Source organism: Vulpes vulpes, chromosome 2, assembly GCF_048418805.1.
Source record: "Vulpes vulpes isolate BD-2025 chromosome 2, VulVul3, whole genome shotgun sequence".
In the NCBI taxonomy this organism is placed as follows: Eukaryota; Metazoa; Chordata; class Mammalia; order Carnivora; family Canidae; genus Vulpes; species Vulpes vulpes.
The window spans coordinates 49,669,156-49,687,746 of NC_132781.1; the positions used below are offsets into that span (position 1 = coordinate 49,669,156).

The 18,591-nt window shown below is 58.5% G+C and overlaps 3 protein-coding genes and 3 non-coding genes across 11 annotated transcripts; 4 read left to right on the forward strand and 2 right to left on the reverse strand.

Annotated features, from left to right (window-relative positions):
* Positions 1-1,436: 1,436 nt before the first annotated feature.
* Positions 1,437-6,244, reverse strand: SURF6 (surfeit 6). Its single transcript, XM_025981999.2, has 5 exons — positions 6,043-6,244; positions 4,861-5,061; positions 4,191-4,279; positions 2,863-3,060; positions 1,437-2,687 (listed from the first exon to the last, which is right to left on the reverse strand). The coding sequence occupies exons 1-5, from the start codon at positions 6,134-6,136 to the stop codon at positions 2,208-2,210; spliced, it is 1,062 nt and encodes a 353-aa protein (XP_025837784.2). The 5' UTR covers positions 6,137-6,244; the 3' UTR covers positions 1,437-2,207.
* Positions 6,245-9,328: 3,084 nt separating this feature from the next.
* On the reverse strand, positions 9,329-15,722 carry MED22 (mediator complex subunit 22). Of its 6 annotated transcripts, none has more exons than XM_072748173.1 (5): positions 15,597-15,722; positions 15,108-15,256; positions 13,644-13,724; positions 12,489-12,697; positions 9,329-10,535 (listed from the first exon to the last, which is right to left on the reverse strand). In XM_072748173.1, the coding sequence occupies exons 2-5, from the start codon at positions 15,228-15,230 to the stop codon at positions 10,445-10,447; spliced, it is 504 nt and encodes a 167-aa protein (XP_072604274.1). In that variant the 5' UTR covers positions 15,231-15,256; positions 15,597-15,722; the 3' UTR covers positions 9,329-10,444. The 6 variants fall into 6 exon arrangements, with proteins under 6 accessions (XP_072604274.1, XP_025837758.1, XP_072604272.1 ...); XM_025981973.2 differs by having other exon boundaries at positions 9,329-10,075; positions 15,597-15,718; XM_072748171.1 differs by having other exon boundaries at positions 9,329-10,075; positions 15,601-15,689.
* Positions 15,723-15,878: 156 nt separating this feature from the next.
* Positions 15,879-18,534, forward strand: RPL7A (ribosomal protein L7a). Its single transcript, XM_072744838.1, has 8 exons — positions 15,879-16,061; positions 16,253-16,373; positions 16,616-16,765; positions 17,023-17,163; positions 17,365-17,444; positions 17,744-17,874; positions 18,178-18,247; positions 18,368-18,534. The coding sequence occupies exons 1-8, from the start codon at positions 15,879-15,881 to the stop codon at positions 18,470-18,472; spliced, it is 981 nt and encodes a 326-aa protein (XP_072600939.1). The 3' UTR covers positions 18,473-18,534.
* Positions 16,466-16,540, forward strand: LOC112906977 (small nucleolar RNA SNORD24). Its single transcript, XR_003232665.2, has one exon. It is a non-coding gene; the product is annotated as a small nucleolar RNA SNORD24 (small nucleolar RNA).
* On the forward strand, positions 17,208-17,281 carry LOC112906985 (small nucleolar RNA SNORD36). The gene has a single exon (XR_003232672.1). It is a non-coding gene; the product is annotated as a small nucleolar RNA SNORD36 (small nucleolar RNA).
* On the forward strand, positions 18,022-18,088 carry LOC112906986 (small nucleolar RNA SNORD36). The gene has a single exon (XR_003232673.1). It is a non-coding gene; the product is annotated as a small nucleolar RNA SNORD36 (small nucleolar RNA).
* Positions 18,535-18,591: the final 57 nt, after the last annotated feature.

Genomic DNA, 18,591 nt, shown 5'->3' on the forward strand with positions numbered 1-18,591 from the left:
GGTCCTCACTGGGAGTTGCTGGGGGAGTGGATTTCCCATAGGAGATGCAGCATCCATCTTTGGCTATTGGGTATGTAGTCTCGATTCCCTCCTGTTGAGGATACTTCTGCTGGGGTGTGGAAGTGCCAATTCTTCCTGTAACTGACTCCAGGTGGCACAGTGCACAGGAGCTCCTCTTTCCCACCTCCTGACCACATTTTTGTGAGCTTTCCCCTTATTACTTTCCATAGAACCACCTTTGTGACTGCCGGAACCCCAGTTCCTGGGCAGGAGGGGTCCTGGTTAAGGCACTCATCCACTTCCCTCCACCCGAGGAGGGTGGGTAGCTCTGAAACTGGGAACCACCACCATTTGGTTCTGGAAAGGTCTCGGACACTTGGCCCTTGGAAGTTTTCTCCCATAATGCTACACTCAGTTCTTCCACACTCAACAGGTGTCTATCAGGCCTTAGATCCACTCTGATTTTACCCTTTCTTCCCTACTGCCCATGTTCCTTCGTCCACTACAGGTCCTAGATGAGCTGTTTCTGTTGCCATCCGTCCCAGGACACATCACATGCTACGCTGCCCTACGCAACAGCAGCCCCCAGCTCTGGAGGGGCGGGGACTGGCTAGGCCTGGGAAAGCGGAGAAAGCGAATCAGGACATTTTCAGTGTTAACACTAGGAGTTAGATTACATCTCCCACAACAACCCACAAATTAACTCGGAAATACGTTCTTAAACTTCTGAATGTGAAATTCCTAGAATTACCTCTTAACGATTTATCATGCTGCAGTGACAACATGCTTGGGGACACGGATTCCTTCAACCGGAAAACTTGCTTCACAGATCAGGCCATCAGTTCTGGTTGCTGCCCCAGATGCTCGCGGAGAGCCTGAACCTTGTTTCCAGACACCCAGTGTCGTTAGATCAAGCTTATCGGTCCCACCTAGACCTCTCATCAATACCAGAATCCTGTCTGGTGTTTCTTGGCCTAAGATGGGTGTCAGAGATCTCCCACTTCTGTTTTTGAGTGGGTTTCTAGGGGCAGCCTTGCAGCTCTGTCACTGGGGGCACAGAGTCCCCCCATTACACCATGATGCTCTTTGCCCTCCTCAGTGTGGCTCATCCTCACTTCCAGCACAGCCACACTGAGGCCTTCCCTCACTGGAGCTCAGTCAAAAGTTATCAAGGATTTACTGAAAAGTGATTCACCAGCCACGAAATCCACACCAGCCCTGCTGGTCTTGTGCATCTGCAGTGGTTCTGCTGCTGGCAGGTATGCGTGGATTTCCACCACCTCACTGGGCATCTTCCATAGCCTCGCTGAGTCCTAGCTTCTATCCCTCCTCATCTCCTGCCTTCTCCTGGACTGACACCCTCCCACCCACCCCGCCTCTCCCTTCCTCCCAGTGTAGTGTATACTGTGCCCATCTTCCAGGAGACAACTTCCCCCTCCCAGAAAATGTATTTATTTTAAAATGAGAGACAGCAAGAGCAGAAAAAGCAAGATGGAGAGTAAGATAATTTCAAACAGATTCCACACTGAGGATAGAGCCAGACATGGGGCTCGATCTGAGGATCCTGAGATCAGGACCTGAGCCAAAACCCACTTAACTGAGTGCCTCAAGGACCCCCCACCCCCAACCCAGCAGGCACCTGAACATTTTTCATGCACATGTTTACCTTAAGCTCTAATTCTTGCTCCTCTTACAAGTCAGCTCAGGATGATTCCCTCCCAGTCTCAGCCAAGGTCAGCTCCACCCTCTGCCAGTCCCATGATGCCCATTCCCACCTCTGCCTCAGGGTACAGCAGTTCTGAGTTTCCTCCCTTCCAGGTGAGTTTTGGACTGACATGGGCAGTTCCAAAGGCCATTCTTTCCCAGCTTATGCCACCACGGTGGGGAAGAAGGGCCAGTGACATGCCCCCCAGAGCCCTCGCAGCCTCCATTCTTCCCTCACCCTGCAAACGTCCGGGGAGCTTTACAACCTCCTAAGAGAAGGCTGGACCCCGGGCCCAGTCACAGCTTTCCGGGCTCTGGAGGATCCAGGCCTCCATTCTCAGCAGCATTCCTCCTTTGACACATACAAGCTGAGCCTTGAGAACCCACTGGCAAGGTGAGCCGACGGAGCCTCCTGCTGGCCAGGAGCTCCTGCTCAGTGTCCCAGGATGTGGGAGGGCAATACCAGGTTAGGGGCATGGTCTGGGTATCCGGGCTGCAGGCCCTCATGCCAGGCCAGCCCGCTCCAGGTCCTGGGGAAGGATGCGGCCCTTCCTGTGAGCCTTCTCCAGGCGCTGCTCGGCCCGGGCCGCCTTTTTCTTGCGCAGGTTCTGCCGCCGCTTATCCTGCCGCCGCTGCATCTTCTCGACCACGTGGGCGGTACGCTTCTCCCACTTGCGCTTGCGCTGGGCACGCCGCTTCTCCTTGCGCTTCAGGGCCTCCTGCAGCAGGTGCTCATTGTCTCGGATGCGCACGCCCTCGGCCTTGTACAGCAGATTGGTCCACTTCATCTTACTCTCGAGCTCCCGGGCCTTCCCTTCGTCCTGGTCCCGCAGCTCGTCCAGCCGAGCCTGCCGTGCCTGAAGGCGCTCCAGCAGCTGCCGGTAGTTCTTGCCCGTCAGCGGCGTCAGGTTCCCCTTCAGCTTCTGCCTCTTCTCCTTCCGGCGCTGGGCCTTGCTGCTGGCTTGCTCCTCAGTCACCTCCACCTCAGGAGCAAGGGTTGCAACCCCAGTGAATTACAGCTTTTCGGAACCTTTCCCATGAATGTTCCCGAGCACCCCTGAGGGCAGGCACTGCTGCCACTCCACTTTGCAGATAGGCAACCACAGGCTAGAACCACATGGCCAGCTGGGGGAAAGCCAGAGTCCCCATGCCCCTCACCTTGTTGAAGAGCAGCCCTGACTGTGCCTCCTCAGAGGGTGGCTCGTGAGGCTCATGGGGCGGCTCAGCAACCTCCGCAGCCTGTGCCACCTTCTCCTTTGCCCTCAGCTCCTTTCGCTTTCTCTTTTTCCGGTCCCGCTCCTGTTTCCTCCGCCGTCTCTTCTCCAAGGCGGCAGGAGACAGCTCCGCGTCACGGCCCTGGAGAGGAGGAAAGGAAGAACTCAAGCCTAAGGTCCTCCAACTTGGGGCCCCCGAATCTGGGATGAGGAATCAGGGCAGAAAAGCAGGTAGGAGATTGCTGTGTAGGACACAGTGCCCACTGACTTCAGTGCTCGCCTGTGAAACCATCTATTGCCCAGAATGCAAGGGACCCACAAATAAGAAACACAGCTTCCAGTTCCTAGGGACTTACACCACACTAGGACACTTTACAAGCATAGCGACTGTAACTTCCTAAAGCTCCAACAGATGACATATCCTGCATCATTCCATAGATGAAAAGCACAGGCTTAACAAAGGCCACCAACTGGAATGTAGCATCAGGTCAGAATGACTCAGTGCCCGTGCTGACCACAGCAGCGTTCTGCTAGTGACATGTCTGACCTCTGCTCTCTCACTGATGGCCTTTTCTTCTGGAGGCAAACAAGAAAACCCTGGACCAAAGTGACCCAGACCTGTGTGTAGGAAGGCCAGGCCTGGAGCCTGGACTACCCCTTGGGAACCACCTCCTAGCTTGAGCCATGGCAGCACACAAAGAAGGTAGGGGACCGTCCCCACTCAGCCAGAGGCTCAGGGGACATCCCCTGGGAAAAGGCAGGTGATGGCTGACCAGGAGGACTACACCACTAGCAGAAAAGGCCCAGGCTGGTTCAGGTCTGTGCTCCCCGTGGAGGTCTTCTCTCCAGCCCTCGCCTACCTCACAAGGCTGTCATGACACTTCTGGGGACCCAAGGGCTGCCTGGTGGGGTGTTCAGCAAAGGGAGCTTCCCACTTCCCAGGGAGAGGAGACTGAGCCTCTCTCCAAGGGCACAAGGAATCTGCAGCTCAGCACAGATCATACAAGGCGAGTAAACCTGGGAACAGAGGCCCCTGTGAGATGCCGCAAACCACACCTTATCTCCTGCTGATCAAAGCTGCTAAGGCCCTGGCAGGACCCACTACAGGGGTGGCAGTGGCAGCTGAAGCCTCTCCCACCAGCCCCACAATGGCTGGCTGAGCTGGGAACCAACCCCACAGAGAGCAGCAAGGCACCTCTCCTCCAAACAGAGCACAGAAACCACCCTAATAAACCACACTGCTCCCCACAACCCAGAGGCCTCCCGGGTCACCTGATGCCGGGCCTCCTGAATTTTTTCATGTAGCCGCTGTCGTACAACCTCCAAGGCAAAGAGAGAGTCAGGCTCTGTAACCAGGGCATCTACAAGGAAGAAAATAGACAGCTGAGAAGACACCCCCTCCTTGCCTCCTGTCCTCTTCCTAAGGCCCAGCTTCAAAGCCTGAACCTCCCACCACTACCACCACCAGGTGGCCACTCATAGACCTGCAGGGCAGATTCAGTAAGTTCTACTCCACCTCTTCAAGCTGGACTGGGCCCCAGGACAGCCTCCAGAACAGAACACCCCCCGTGTGGTATGACAAGGCACTTCCTATGGGACAAGCCAAACCCACCTCTCATTTCTTCCAACTTCTGCAACCTGGGTTTCCCTACATCTCCCCACAGGTCAGCTCTCACGAATTCCCTTCAGACATGTGCGGGCAGTGAGGTTCCTCAGGGAAAACTGCTCCAGGTCCTCAGGGGGACATGACCTTGCCCCTCACCAGACCCAGTTGCCAAATGGCCTGGAACCATCCACCCTCAGAGCCCCTGGGGTCTGTCCCTGGAAAGCTCACTCTCTGGGAAATCTCAAGCTACCCTAGTGCGCCTGGCACAGTGTTTTCTTATGATCAAGAGGACCACATTTTCACCTGATCTCAGCTGGCCCTGCCCGACATCCCCACCTGCTGGGGATCCTGTGGAGCTGAAGGCCTCTTCCTCCTTGGCTACTGCTGGCTTTCCAGCCCTGGAAGCTGGGGGAGACTTCTCCAGGGCCTGGGACTTAGGCTCCGCAGCCTTCTCCTCCTGCCTCTGGGATTTCTTCTGCGCCGTCTTCCTCTTCTTCTTGGGGGGCCCAGCAGCTTCAGAGCTTTGAGCTTTACTGGCTGAAATACAAAATTAGAAAGGGTTGCGGTCTCAAGTTTTGTGACCTGTTTAACTGGCCAAAAAAAAAAAAAAAAAAAAAAATCTTGTAAAAGCTCGAATCCCCAGAACAGGCTGCGAATGAATCAGGAAGGAGGACCCAGAGGCCCTTATCCATAGAGCTCAGACCCACACACCCTAGAAGACTGGCCACACATATCAAAACCTGAAAAATCAACATCCACAGGACCCAGCAGTCCGCTTGTGAGAATCCATCCGTGGTGTGCATGAAGTCGTGGCCTCAGGGATTTTTATTACAACGTTTTCTGAGGGAAAACCTAGGCAAACCCAAGAACACCTAAATACCCACCTACAAGAGCAGCGTAAGGCACTGCTACCTGACAAAGTGCTGTGCGCCCGTAAAAAAAGGACACCAGCTTGCGCTCTAACAGGTTAAGTAACATTTACGTTTAAGGATGCAAACGAGTACACAAAAAGCGTTTTCAAACGTAAAATACGCTTGTAGGAAAAATACAGACCTAAATGATTACCAACTGCTTAAATAACTCGCTTAGTTTCTGAACTCCGTCGATGGATTCCGTCCGCTTTTTGCGTAAAACAGGAGTCCGTCCTCTCTCCCGCCCGGCCCCCCGCGCCCCGCCCCCGCCCAGGCAGCACCCACACGTCCCACCCCGGGGGGCAGCTTCCGTCCCACCTGCTCGCGGGCCGGCCTCCCTGCCAGCCCTGCGCCGCAAGCACCCCCGTCCCCGGCACGAGGCACCGTGTTCCCCGCTTCTCCCACCGCTGCCCGCCCCACGGGGTCCCCGCCTCGAGCCCCGCAGGAGCTGCCGGCCGGGAGCAGTCCGCGGCCACTCTCACCGCCCCTTGTATGTGCCCCCAAGCAGGAGGCGGCGGGGCGGGGGGGGGCGTCCGGGCTGCCGCAGCCGGGGTAGCCCCCCCCGAAGCCCTCCCAGGCCCGACCGCGACCGCGGGCTGCGCGTTACCCGACGTGCGCTTCTGCGGCTCCAGGCTGGGCTGGGAGCAGATTTTCCTGGCCAGGCCCTGCAGGTAGGCGTCCTTGGCGAGCAGCGAAGACATGCCGGCGGGCCCCGAGACGCCACCAGGGTGCCGCGCCGCCCTCGCCCCTCCGGCCGCGCGGGAAGCCGCGCGTGCGCAGGCACCGCCGGCCGAGCGCCGAGCCGCCGGCGCGTGGCGCTCGACTAGTCCGGCCTGGCTCCGCCGGAAGAGGCGCGCGGGGCCAGGCGCAAAGCATTGTGGGAGGGAGCTGGGGGTCCCGCCCCTGCCCGCCGCGCTCCGCGCGGTGCCGCCTACGCAGTCGGCGCTCGGGACGCGGCGGCGACGGGACGAGCGGCTGCGCTTCCGGGGGCTCGGGTCCCGCGGAATCTGGCGAGGGCGTGTCGGCTCGTAGGGGACCGCGCGCCGGTGTCGTCAGCGGAGCGCCAGGGTGCGGCCGCGTGCTGAGCGCGGCGCGGCCAGGGCCAGGGCGAGTCGGAGGGTGCTCAGGGGGAAGGGTGGGAGGCGCCGGAGACACCCGTCCGTGCCCCGGCGCTGCCCTCGCCCTCCCCGCAGCGCCCCGAGGGTCGGGCGGGCCCCGCACGCCGGCGCCCTGCTGCGTGGCGGTGACGGGCTCCGACACCTTGGGAGCCTTTCGAGGGTCGGCTCGGAGACCGCGGCGTTCGTGGAGGGGGGCCGGGGGCTCGGGCCTGGGTCACACCTGAAGGGCCTCGTGCTGGGAGGTCACACCTGAAGCACGGCTTGACTTCGCGGCCCTAGCCTCTGCTGTGGGGGGACGCCTGGAGGAGAGGGTGGCCCCGTCTTCCCGCACGGTTCCAGTGCCCCAGCCCGACCTCGGGAGCAAACCCCTGGGCCAGAGCGCGCCGTCTCCGGCTGTCAGTTTCAGCCGGCAAAGCCAGGGGCGCCGAGGGACCGGGATGCGGGAAGGTCCAGCAATGCCGGGCCCTCTTTCAGGGCGACGCTGGTCCACGCCACAAGGCAGGCTTCTCCGTCCTGCGTCACCACCTCCAGGGAGGCCTTTGAGGCTTTGCTGAGGTCTTTGCTGGACGGGGTGACACGTGCCAGCAGAACTGCCGCGGGGAGGGAAAAGTGGAGTTCCAGGAGCAAATGTAGATTTATGGCCCTTATTAGGTTGCCTGGAGGGTCTAACCAGCTGATCCTACCTCCTCCCTGAAATCCTGTCCCCAGAGGACTCCAGGGACCCCAAAGGACAGGCCTTCCTCCTTCCCCCGTCTCTCCTCTGAGCCTCACTTGCTTTTTCTGTCAACTCAGTGCAGTGACCCCTTGCAGGGCCCGTGACCTGGTGCTGATGATTCCCCTGAACTCCACGTATCTCCATGGGTATGTAGAGAAGAGAGGTCTGCCCCGGCCTCCTGCCACTGCCTCCCATGTCAGTTAAGGCCGCCATATGCTTGGAGGCACACAGGTCAGACCTGGAAGCCACCTTGCCTCCTCCTCTCATTCCCCACATCTAGTCCTTGAGCAAATCCTGTTGGCTCTCCCTTAAAAGTATATGCAGGAGGCGTCTGATTTTTAGTTTTGGCTCAGATCATGATCTCGGGGTCCAAAGATCTAATCCCACATCAGGCTACCTGCTCAGGGAGAAATCAGCTTCCTCTCTCTGCCCCTCCCCCTGCTCAGGCAGTCTCTCTCCCTCTCTCTCTAAAATGAGTAAGTTTTTTTATAAAATAAAATAAAATTTTATTTTTAAATAAAAATAAAACCCCAAAAGTATATCTGGAACTGTATCTAGACCTAGCCCAGACCACCACCTTGATCCTGTTCTAGATTTCAAGAGACTGTAAGAAATAATAAGTAAATGCAATGCAAAATAAAAGTAAGTATAAAAGAAAACAGCTGGAGAACTGGGTAAGTTAGAATGTGTCATGATCCTAGAGGATATTATGGAGCAATTGGTCATTTTGGGCCTGATGCTGACATCGGGCCATGAAGAATGTTGGTCTTCTTAGGCAAGCTGGCAGGTATTTAGAGGTGAGGTGTTATGAGGCATGCAGCTGACGTTCAGGTGGTTTTTAGAAGTGAGAGCAAGTAAAGATGCAAAAGATGAATCCAGAAAAGTGTCTCTGTGGGTGTTCTTTATGCAACCTTTATGCCTTCGCCAGGAGTTTGGATGGTCTCAGAATAAAACACTTGGGATACAAAGGGTATGACTGAGGAGCACTAATGGTTTAGTGACATGGAGGCCACTGGGTACCTTAATACGTGTAGCTCGGCCAGAGTCCTGGAGACCAAACCTGCCGGAAGCAGGCTCAAGGGAGAGTTGAAAATGGTCCATGAGTCCAGTGGGTTCTGCTTCCAGGGACATGGGCTGGAGAGGAGGAGGTGGCAAAGAGCTACCTTGCTTTAGGATGAGGAAAACCATTTCATCTTCCAATGGGAACAGTATCCCGAGCCCAGGAGAGCGTCACACCGATGGTCCATTGATCTTGCCCCTCAGGTGTTTAGAAAGTGAAAACAGTAGAAACCCCATCAGGTTTGGTCCAGTCCTTCCAGCCTTTTCCTCACAAGGGCTTCCACTGGTTGCATTTCCTTTTAATTTGTTAGCAGCAATTAAGGTTTGTCGGAAAGAGATCACCTGTTTTCTTGACGGAAAAACAACTTCCCCAGGCCGCCCCAGAAAACCAGAGCCAGGGCCAGGCTCCATGTTCCCACCTGTGGGATGCCTCTGCCTGGCTATAGGGGGTGGGGGATCTGTGGGACCCAACATAACTGCCCTTGAGGCTGGATTGTGGGCTGCCTCCCCCCCCCCCCCCCCATAGCCACCGAGAGAAGGCATGCCAGTGATGGCACAGGGTTGAAGTCCCAGTTCTGCTGGTGTTGGCACCGCAGCACCTGGCCTTGCACCCCCTGTGGGTGGAGTCCTGACTTCTGCTGCTGCATCTCCCAGCTGGGTGACTGCGGACACAACACTTCAACCCCTTCCCAGCCTGCGGCCACTCCTCCCAATAGTACAGGGGACTCCAGGGGCAGTGAGGGCTCGCTGGGACCACAGGTACAGGCACCTGGATCTTTTAATGTGAAGGAGAGGCAGCAGTTTTTCACTTGCCAGATATTCAAGACCTAGGTCCCAGGCAGTTCTAGGCAATGGCAATGCAGCCACAACCGCAAACTGGCCAAGTCCCTGCTCACCCAGCTGTCCAGGCTGAGCCTAAAAGCTGCTCTCCCGACAGTCACTAGGAAACCAAGGGTGGTCCAAGAGACCAAGGACTAAGGAAGAAAGAGCCAACCAACACAAAAGGGCAGTGCTGCTTTTATTCAACGGTATCATCACAAAAGTACCGTAACATATACGGCAGAATTAGAAGGTCCCTGTCCTAGCTTCTGTGAGAAGGGCAGCATCCCTCTCCCTGTCACAGCCCCCACAGGGACAGTCCGCTTGTGTAGGGACCCTTGGGACAAGGCAACAGGTGGGGCTTTGCATGGGAGGCCTGCCCTAGACAGGGAGTCTGGAGTTGGCTGATACTGTCCACTCAGAGCACCAACTGCAGCTTTTAAAACAGCAGGACATCCTCCTGCCCCACTACTAGGGCCGCCCAGGACACACTGGCCGGGAAGCTTCTGCCCAGCAGGCCAGGAGGGCTGTGAACAGAGGTGACCACTCAGGTTGGTGGGCCACCTTGGCAACGGCCCTGGGGGGACTCATCCTCCCCAACACTCCTGGCAGGGGGCTGTCCCTGGGCTAAAGTCCCCAAGGAGGCAGGCCACCACGGCTCCCCAAGGGGAGGCAAGGCTGAAGGGGTCACCAGCCTTCCTAAGAACCTAGGGGCGTGGGGAAGGGAGCCCTGGGAGGCTCAGGCGTGCTCCGTGGGCCCGGGGCCACTGGCATGGGAGTGGACAGGGGCTGCAGCCTGCAGGGGGCCAGCGCTGGGCTCCGGGGACGCCAGCACGGGGGCCGAGAGGCCATCCGCAGAGTCTGTGTCCGGGTCCAGCCTCCAGTACGCTTCGCACAGAGGCAGGTCATTAGCTTCGCAAAGACTTGAGCTTTTCCACCACCAGAAACCCAGGGAGAGACAGGAGCAGGCAGGGCGGGGGCAGGGGCAGGGGAAGCAAGATAGAAGCAGAGTTAAGGAAACAGACCACACCCCAAACTTGCTTTCCCCTCCTCTGGGTTGGCCTGGCTGCGGGTGGGTAGGTGGGGCTGCCCTTGCCTCAGGGTCCAGGGTCCTCAAGGGGAGGCCCTTCCAGGACCAGCCACCAGCAGGCTGTGTGACCCTCCCAGCGGTCTCCTCCTGCTGACCAGCCAGGAGTGCTCCCCAACTGGGGGCCACAGGGCTGAGCCCACCGAGCTGCCACCTCCCACCCCAGCTCCAGATGCTCTTGCAGGCCCCGGACACCAGTGTCCAGAGCTCGCTAGGGTCTCTCCACAGTCACTATACTTCGCAAGGATCCCGAGAGCAGACCCGGTCTTCTTTTTGGATTCTCTGGCCAGCAGGGACTCTGCCTGAATGGGGTGACAGAACCAGAAGCCCTGGCATCCCCTTCTGCACCACTGGACCACCTGTGTGGCCTCCAGCAGGCCCAGAGGCCCCTTGAACTCAGTCTCCCCACCTCTAACATGGGGTTGCAAGTGTTGGCCTCCCTGGGCATGGGAGGAACCTGGGTGAGGATGCAGGTGAGGGGCGTGGCTCACTAGGGCCGTCAAGGGGTGGCTAGAGCACAGAGGTCCCACACCTATCTGACCTGCCCCTCATCCTACCCCACCCCTCACTCCCTCCTTTGCTCCTGCCCTGAGCACTTTGGGCCCAGAGTGGCATCCCAAGGAGAGCAGAGGGCAAGAGGCAGAGAAAGAGCAAGTCGTGAGCAGAGAGCAGGCGAGCGTGGACACGGGCATGCAGGGCATGGCAGTCTGTGTTGGGGGCTTTCGCGGAGGAGCACGCAGCCTGCCAGCTGTGACTTAGCTGAGCCCTGGCCTTACACAGGTCTTTACCATGAGGGAGGAACTCAGCCTCCCGAGGCACCGGGGGCAGCAAGGAACCCCTTTGAATGAACCAGAGACCAACAGGGCAGGACGTGGGAAGCCTGGCACTTGGGCCCCTGGGTTCCCTGCAGTCCTGTCCAAGTGACTTTGGGCAGGTCCCTCAGGCCACCCCTAACCCAGGCCGCAACGTCAAGAGGCAGGGCTGAAATGTTGTCCGTAATCACTTAGTACACAAGCCCAGCCCCGGAGGCAGCAGGAAACAAACACAGGGACGTGAGGGTACTCCGCAAAATGCAGTGGGGCTGTGAGCCATGTCCCTGGTGACACAGACACCCCCCAACCCCCACCCCCAGGGACCCACCCAGGGCCCTTCTCTGAAGGCCTGGTGTGCATGAGGTGCTTCCATACGTCTACTGAGCTGATAGGCACCAGGCACCAAGGGTGGCCCCAGAATTTCTGAAAAGTCTAGAACCACTCCAGTTGGAAAGTGGCACTGCCCCTTCCCACAGAGGCCAAGATGGCCAGGGACAGTGAGGGCTGGTACTGAGTACAGGGCAGGGAAACCAAGGCCCAGACCACAGACCAGCCTGGAGCAGCTGGTCTCCGTGGGGCAGAAAGGAGCATCTGAAAGCCACCACAGGAGGAACAGGTTTGTCTGGGCAAGGGCACGCGGGCCACTGACTCTATATGAATTGAGACTTGACTTGGGGACAGAGGTGCAAGGCCTCCTAGTCTCCAGCCTGTTCCCGCATGTAAATCACACCTGGACTCTGATTCCTCTGGACTCCTTGAGATCATACAACTCCAGTTTCAGGATTCAAAGTGGTGCACGTGGGCTGGGGAGACAGGTCTTGCCCGCTACCCCTGGGGCCCGGCGTGGGCCTAGTGTGTAGGAAGGCTCTGGTTTGCGAACCAGGCTGAGCTGAACAGGAACTCAGTAGTGCAGGCACTCCAGGCCCAGCTTTCAAAGCCATCCTCTGCTCTGGATCCCCCTTGCCCCACCACTGCAATGTGGGACCTGACATACACTGAAGGTTTGGTGATACCCAGTTGGAACTACATCCCTAGGCAATAACTAATGTCCTGCACATCCTGGACACGAACCCGGGCTGCCAAGAGAAGCTAGCCCAAGCCTGGCTGGAATGTTTAAATCTTGATAAAAAGCTAAGAAAAGCACACAGGCCCTGAGTGAGACAGTCAGCAGCCCCAGCAGGGAGGGATGCTGGCTCTGCACTCCCTTCTTGGGCTCAGCCCACCCATCCCCTGAAGTTCTGTGATTTTCATCCTGCTGCCCCGGGCCTGGTAGTCGGTGTAAATTGTCCATCAATCACTCTGACCACGAGCTCTGCTCTGAAACCAGAGCAGGCGTCTGTGCTGCCACGACCAGGAAGGGTTTGCAAAAACAGGGCCTTCGGGGCTGCAGGCCGGGCCCGGGCCCACAGGTGTGCTCTGCGCAGGGTCCAGCCCTATCTGTACCTGGACGAGTAATACTCCTCCTCCAGCTCGTACAGGTCGATGGAGATCTCGTCCCGCAGGGCGATGAGCTTCCGGTCACATTCCTCCTGCAGGGCTCGCAGCTGCTGGTTGCGCTGGTCGATGGCCTCATTCACCGATGGGAAGTCATTGAGGATGAGGAACTGCTTGAGGTCAGACACCAGCTTCATCAGGGATTCACCGGCTCGGACCTGCGGCCATCAGAACCAGGGCAGACGTGGGTGGGGAGCCACAGCGGCCCTGCCTCCATTTCCTTGTCTGTAAAGTGGGACTACAGCGATGACGAAGTCATTGTAGGAAATAAGAACTGAAAGTGAGCCACGGGGGACAGGGTCCATGGCACCGCCCTGACGGCATGACACGCTCCCCAGTCCCTCCCCTCACACTGGCTGCTGCTCCACGAGGCACTGACCTCCCATTCCAGGTTATGCAGGTACATGGCCTGCTTCTCAAAGCCTCAAACCCCAAGATAGAACTACTGTCCTGCTGAACTCCTGCCTCTGCGCTTCCTGGGGGCAGTGTGCAAGCCAGGCGGGCAGGATATCTCCGGGGCTTCTCCTAAGCATCTTCACCTGCGGGCATTTTTTTTTTTTATATAATTTTTTTTTAATTTTTTTATTTATTTATGATAGTCACAGAGAGAGAGAGAGAGAGAGAGAGAGAGGCAGAGACACAGGCAGAGGGAGAAGCAGGCTCCATGCACTGGGAGCCCGACGTGGGATTCGATCCCGGGTCTCCAGGATCACGCCCTGGGCCAAAGGCAGGCGCCAAACCGCTGCGCCACCCAGGGATCCCCTGTGGGCATTAATCTATGGCAACATTCGGCTGACGTGCCTGTTCTGTGACCTCAGAACAGATTAAAACCCACATCGTGTTTTGTTCGGCAACGTGCTTTTGCTCTCACAATGAATCTCCAGGAGCCTTCTCGTCAGCAAGACAGGATCAACCTCTTTCCAACCAGTGCACAGCACTCTCCGTGATGGATGCAGCGACAGTCAGCTACCCCTTGCACAGCTGCGAGGCAGCCCCCCGCCTGGGAGGAGTCTCCTGAGAAGTAGTTTGCCCCCCACCCAGGAAGCCCCAGTGGGACCATGAGGCTTGCACAGCTGGGGCTGTGCCCCCCACCTAGTGACTCACGATGTTGGCAGCTCGAACGTGCATCTCGTAATTATCCTGCTCGCCCTGAGTGGCTCTCGACACTTGTGTCTCGTCCTCGATCTGAAGGGCGAACAAAAAAGCCCAGAATTGGCAGGTGCCCCAGCCCGCAGGTCACTGGGCGGCTGCAGCACACCCACACCCGCTGCCTCTCATCCCCTTCGCCTTCTCTGCCAGGCCCTGTTGGCCAGACCTTGGACAGCCTTCAGCCTCATGCCTTCTAGTTCTGTTCTTAGGAGCTAAGGGGCACCTTCACCAGGAAGATGGGTGTCCATGTACCCTGACTGCGGTGCCACAGCCAAGGAGGTCTAGGTCTCTTTTAGAGCCCTGTTCAGTATCAAACCAGGTCACTAACTCAGACGCTCGATAAATTACTGAACGCATGAAGGCTCGTCGTATCTTTTTTAAGCAACCATCTACCAAGTGCCTCCAGGGTGCTGGGCACCACGGTCAGCGCTTGACCGTCGTTACCTATCTCACAGGTTTGTCGCAGAAGCCTGGAGTGCCATCCTGGGTTTCCAGGGTGCAAACCTGAGTTAGGGACAGCACAGAGGGTGCACTCAAGGCATTTCCGACAGTAAACGGAGGAACCAGAAGCACTGCCTGGCCTGTCTCGTCCAAAGTGCAGGCTATTCAGGCTCCATCCAGCCCATCCATGGGGACAGGGCTTCCACAGGGGGCCTTGCCAGGCCGGGCTGGGGGCAGGGCACTTTAAAGTGAGGAGTTGGACTTCCTGGGTTCAAATCCTGGCTCCGCTGGCTATTCGCAGAATGACCTTGGCGAATTACTAAGTCTGAGCCTCAGTTTCCACTTTTAAACACGGAGACAAGAAGTGCCTGCCCCACAGAGCTCTTGTGAAGGTTAAACGCATAATATACGCTAGCCCTAGCCCTCACAACAGAGCACAGTGAACACATGCTTAATACAGGCTAGCTTTCTTCATCACGGTGCTACCCCGCCTTCTGAGGTCTACAGTGGCTCAAGATCCACCCGCACCTGGTGCAGCACAGCGCCGCAGGTTTGCCCGACCCCACCCAGACACCTGGAGGGGCCTTCCCAGCTTTTCTCCCTGATGGCACTCGGGCAAAGGGCGCCTTGGCCCGCATCGGCCCGCATCAGGCTGCACGTAACCACTTTATACAAAGTCACCCAGTCACCAGAAGGACCTTAGGGTGCAGGGAAACCAAGGCACGGAGTCCACTCCCCCCCCAGATCCATGCTGCTGGTAGCTGGTGCGGCACACGGAAGCCTGGCCATCTCACCGCAGCGGGTAACCAACCGGCTGGTTCGGTCACCGGGTGACCTGTTGCCTTGGGGTGGGGGGAACAAGGCCCTGGCCGCCTCGCTCACTGCTGCTCCGCACCACCGGCACGCAGACTCACCCCATCCCATCCCCGCCCCTGTCTCCTGTCTCCGAAGGGCAGGAGCCGGCCTGCCCGCCCCTACCTTGGCGGTCTTGATGATCTCGGTGAAGTTGTCCATGATGGACTTGACATCGTCCTTGAGCCGCTTGTTGTAGGACTGCAGCAGCGTCTCCTTGCTCTGCGGCAGGGCTCTCTGCTGGGCCATGGCCGGCCTCGGGCCTCGGGCGGCACCTGCGGGCCGGAGTCCGGCGTGAGCGGAGCCACCCCCAGCCGCCGCCCTCCGTGCCCCCGCCTCAGCAGAGACTCGGTCTCGGGAGCCCCGTCCCGGCCAGCACACCGTGCGGCCGTGGGCACACGGACGGGCCGGCGCCCTGGGCCAGCGAGCGCCGGCCGGAGGCCCGCAGACCCCGCCCGCGCCGCCCCGGGGCCCGCTCGCTCCGCACAGGCTGACCCCGCGCCCGCGCCCCGCGCCCCACCCAACTCGCGGCCTGGGAGCCACCTGGCAGCGGGGCAGGGAGGGTCACACCCGAGAAGAGACGGCGACCCCGCCCCGACGCGCCGACGTCCCCACCTACTCCGCGGAGCCCGGGTGACCCGGCGGGACGCAGGCGGGAGGCGCGAGCACACGAGCGCGCGCCCCTCCCCGGAAGTCCCGGCTTCCCGCCCGCTCACACCTGCCGCGGCCGCCGCGCTAGGCACCGCCTCCTGCGGGGGCGGGGTGAGTGGGTAGGCGAGAGCGGTCCTGTCGCTTTAAATCCGGAATCCCGCGCGGGCTCCAGTTCTCGCGATCTCCAAGGTCGCCTACATATTGCCCACAATTCCCTTTTCTTTCTCTCCTCTCCGGCAAGCCAAGATGGTGAGTGATGTCGCCTTTCGCTGTGTCGGCGTCGAGTCCGGCTTCTATCCGCCGCCATCCTCCTCGGGGCGCGGCCGTGCGGGGGTCCCTCCACCGCCGGGCGCTAGGGGAGCCCCCCGGGGCCTGGCAGGGAGGCGCTGGGCCGTGTGTAACGCCGACGGCTGCCTCCGGGAGTGCGGGGCGAGGGCCCGGGCGGGGAGCGCAGCGCCGCAATGCGGGGCTCCTCGGGCGCGCGCGGTTCCGAGTCCGGGGCGGCCGCGGCTGCCGGGCTCACGTCGAGGTGTTCAGCGCCTGACGGCTGGCAGCCTGCGCGGGGCCCCGCACGGCGAGGCGCGGGCCGGGGCTGACTGGGTCCCTCTCTTGTCGCCCAGCCGAAAGGGAAGAAGGCGAAGGGGAAGAAGGTGGCCCCGGCCCCTGCCGTGGTGAAGAAGCAGGAGGCCAAGAAGGTGGTCAACCCCCTGTTCGAGAAGAGGCCTAAGAACTTCGGCATCGGTGCGTGCGGCCGCCTGGAGAGCGGGGTGGGGTGGGAGCCCGTCCTCCGCCGGGGCGGGGCGGGGCGGGGCGGGGGCGCTCCGCGGTGTGCGTGCAGGTGATGTGAAGGAATATTTGCTATCCGAGAGACGGTGATGACGCCCGAAACCACCAAGATCGCTGATGCACCCGCACCCTCGGGGGCCCTACCGGCCGCGCCGCCGGAGCTTGAGCCGCACCGACCCGTGTTGCCCTCCCCTCAGGACAGGACATCCAGCCCAAGAGGGACCTCACCCGCTTTGTCAAGTGGCCGCGCTACATCCGGCTGCAGCGCCAGAGGGCCATCCTGTATAAACGTCTCAAGGTGCCTCCCGCCATTAACCAGTTCACCCAGGCCTTGGACCGCCAAACAGGTGAGCTGCTGTGCACAAAACCTCCTGGGCGACGGGGTGGGGACGCGGCTGGACCCGCAGATGTTGGGGGGGCGGTGGGTGTTTTCGAGTACGTTGGGTTGTCATAACTTAGGAAATCTCTAGTTCGTGGGCCGTGAGGGTAGGAGGTGGTGCCGCTGAAGGGATCACTACACAGTGTGAGGGGACAGTGGCCTAGCGTGAGGTCAGGTGGCACAGACCAGAGCCTAAAACACAAACCTAAACCGTGATTTTTCCAGCTACACAACTGCTTAAGCTGGCGCACAAGTACAGACCAGAGACTAAGCAAGAGAAGAAGCAGAGGCTGTTGGCCCGGGCCGAGAAGAAAGCTGCGGGCAAAGGGGATGTCCCCACTAAGAGGCCGCCTGTCCTTCGAGCTGGTGAGTGGGCCCCTTCTCCAGGGGTGAGTGGTGGGGCCGGCTGTTGACAATGATGCAGGAATTTCTTCACCTGGAATCTCTGTGAAGAGTAAAATCGAGCTTTTTAACCCTGAGTCACAGCCGGGCCCAGAGTAGTAGGATGGCTTTTGTGAACAGAGCAGCCCTCACGGACTGCTCAGGCTAATGGGTTCTGTGTCCTAGGGGTTAACACTGTCACCACCTTGGTGGAAAACAAGAAGGCTCAGCTGGTAGTGATAGCCCATGATGTGGATCCCATTGAGGTACGTCGAAGTATCCACTGTCGAGCCTAGATTGGGTCTTTATGTTGGTATCAGGAAGGCTAAAGCTGAATGTTGTCTGGCATATTGGGCCAAGGTGGGGTGACCGCTTTCTATTGAGGACGGTACTGACGAGGGATCCGCGTGATAGCCCTTACGACAATGTGGATTTCTTAGTGAATTAAACCTTGAAGTGCAAATCCGGGAGTTTAATCCTCATAATCCTCAGCAGTTGTTACAGAGTTAGGTTTTAAATTACCATTTTGGTCAAAATACACTCTAGAGCTAACTCTGTCTTCCAGCTGGTTGTCTTCCTGCCTGCCCTGTGTCGTAAGATGGGGGTTCCTTACTGCATTATCAAGGGGAAGGCCAGGCTGGGGCGTCTGGTCCACAGGAAGACCTGCACCACTGTCGCCTTCACACAGGTTAACTCGTAAGTATGCAAGATGGCTCCAAACTCCCAACAGCCAGTGGAGGTCAGGGACCCACACACACACACCCAGTTCCTTTAATTCCTTTAGGATTTTACCCTAAAGATTAAACGTCATGCTTTTCTAAAGGAGTGTGTCTATCTACATCTTTGCCAATGATGGTTACGAATTTCTTCACCTGAACCAGCCATGTGGTCATACTGTATCTGAGGCAAAGGGCTTGTTGGGTCAGCAGGTCCTCCCTGGTTTTTGGAAGGTAACTGAGAAGAGAAGCTAATGACCCAGATTTTCCCCTGCCTTTTTAGGGAAGACAAGGGAGCTCTGGCTAAGCTGGTAGAAGCCATCAGGACCAATTACAATGACAGATATGATGAGGTAAGTCATCGGGGAGAGGACTGGCTGACTCTGCCCTCCTAAGCACTCCAGTAGGAGACCGCATGAGCTAGCGTAGTGGGAGCCTCAGCAGCGGACACTGACCCCTCTGTGTCTTTGCAGATCCGCCGCCACTGGGGAGGCAACGTCCTGGGTCCGAAGTCAGTGGCTCGCATCGCCAAGCTGGAAAAAGCAAAGGCTAAAGAACTGGCCACCAAGCTGGGCTGAGTGGACGCTGTTGAACTTTCTGTACATAAAAGTAATAAAAGGTTCTCTTTCAGTGAGTGTCAGTGGGTATTTGGGGTTGAATATACTTGATCTTGTTACCGTAAGTTAAAGTTGTTTAA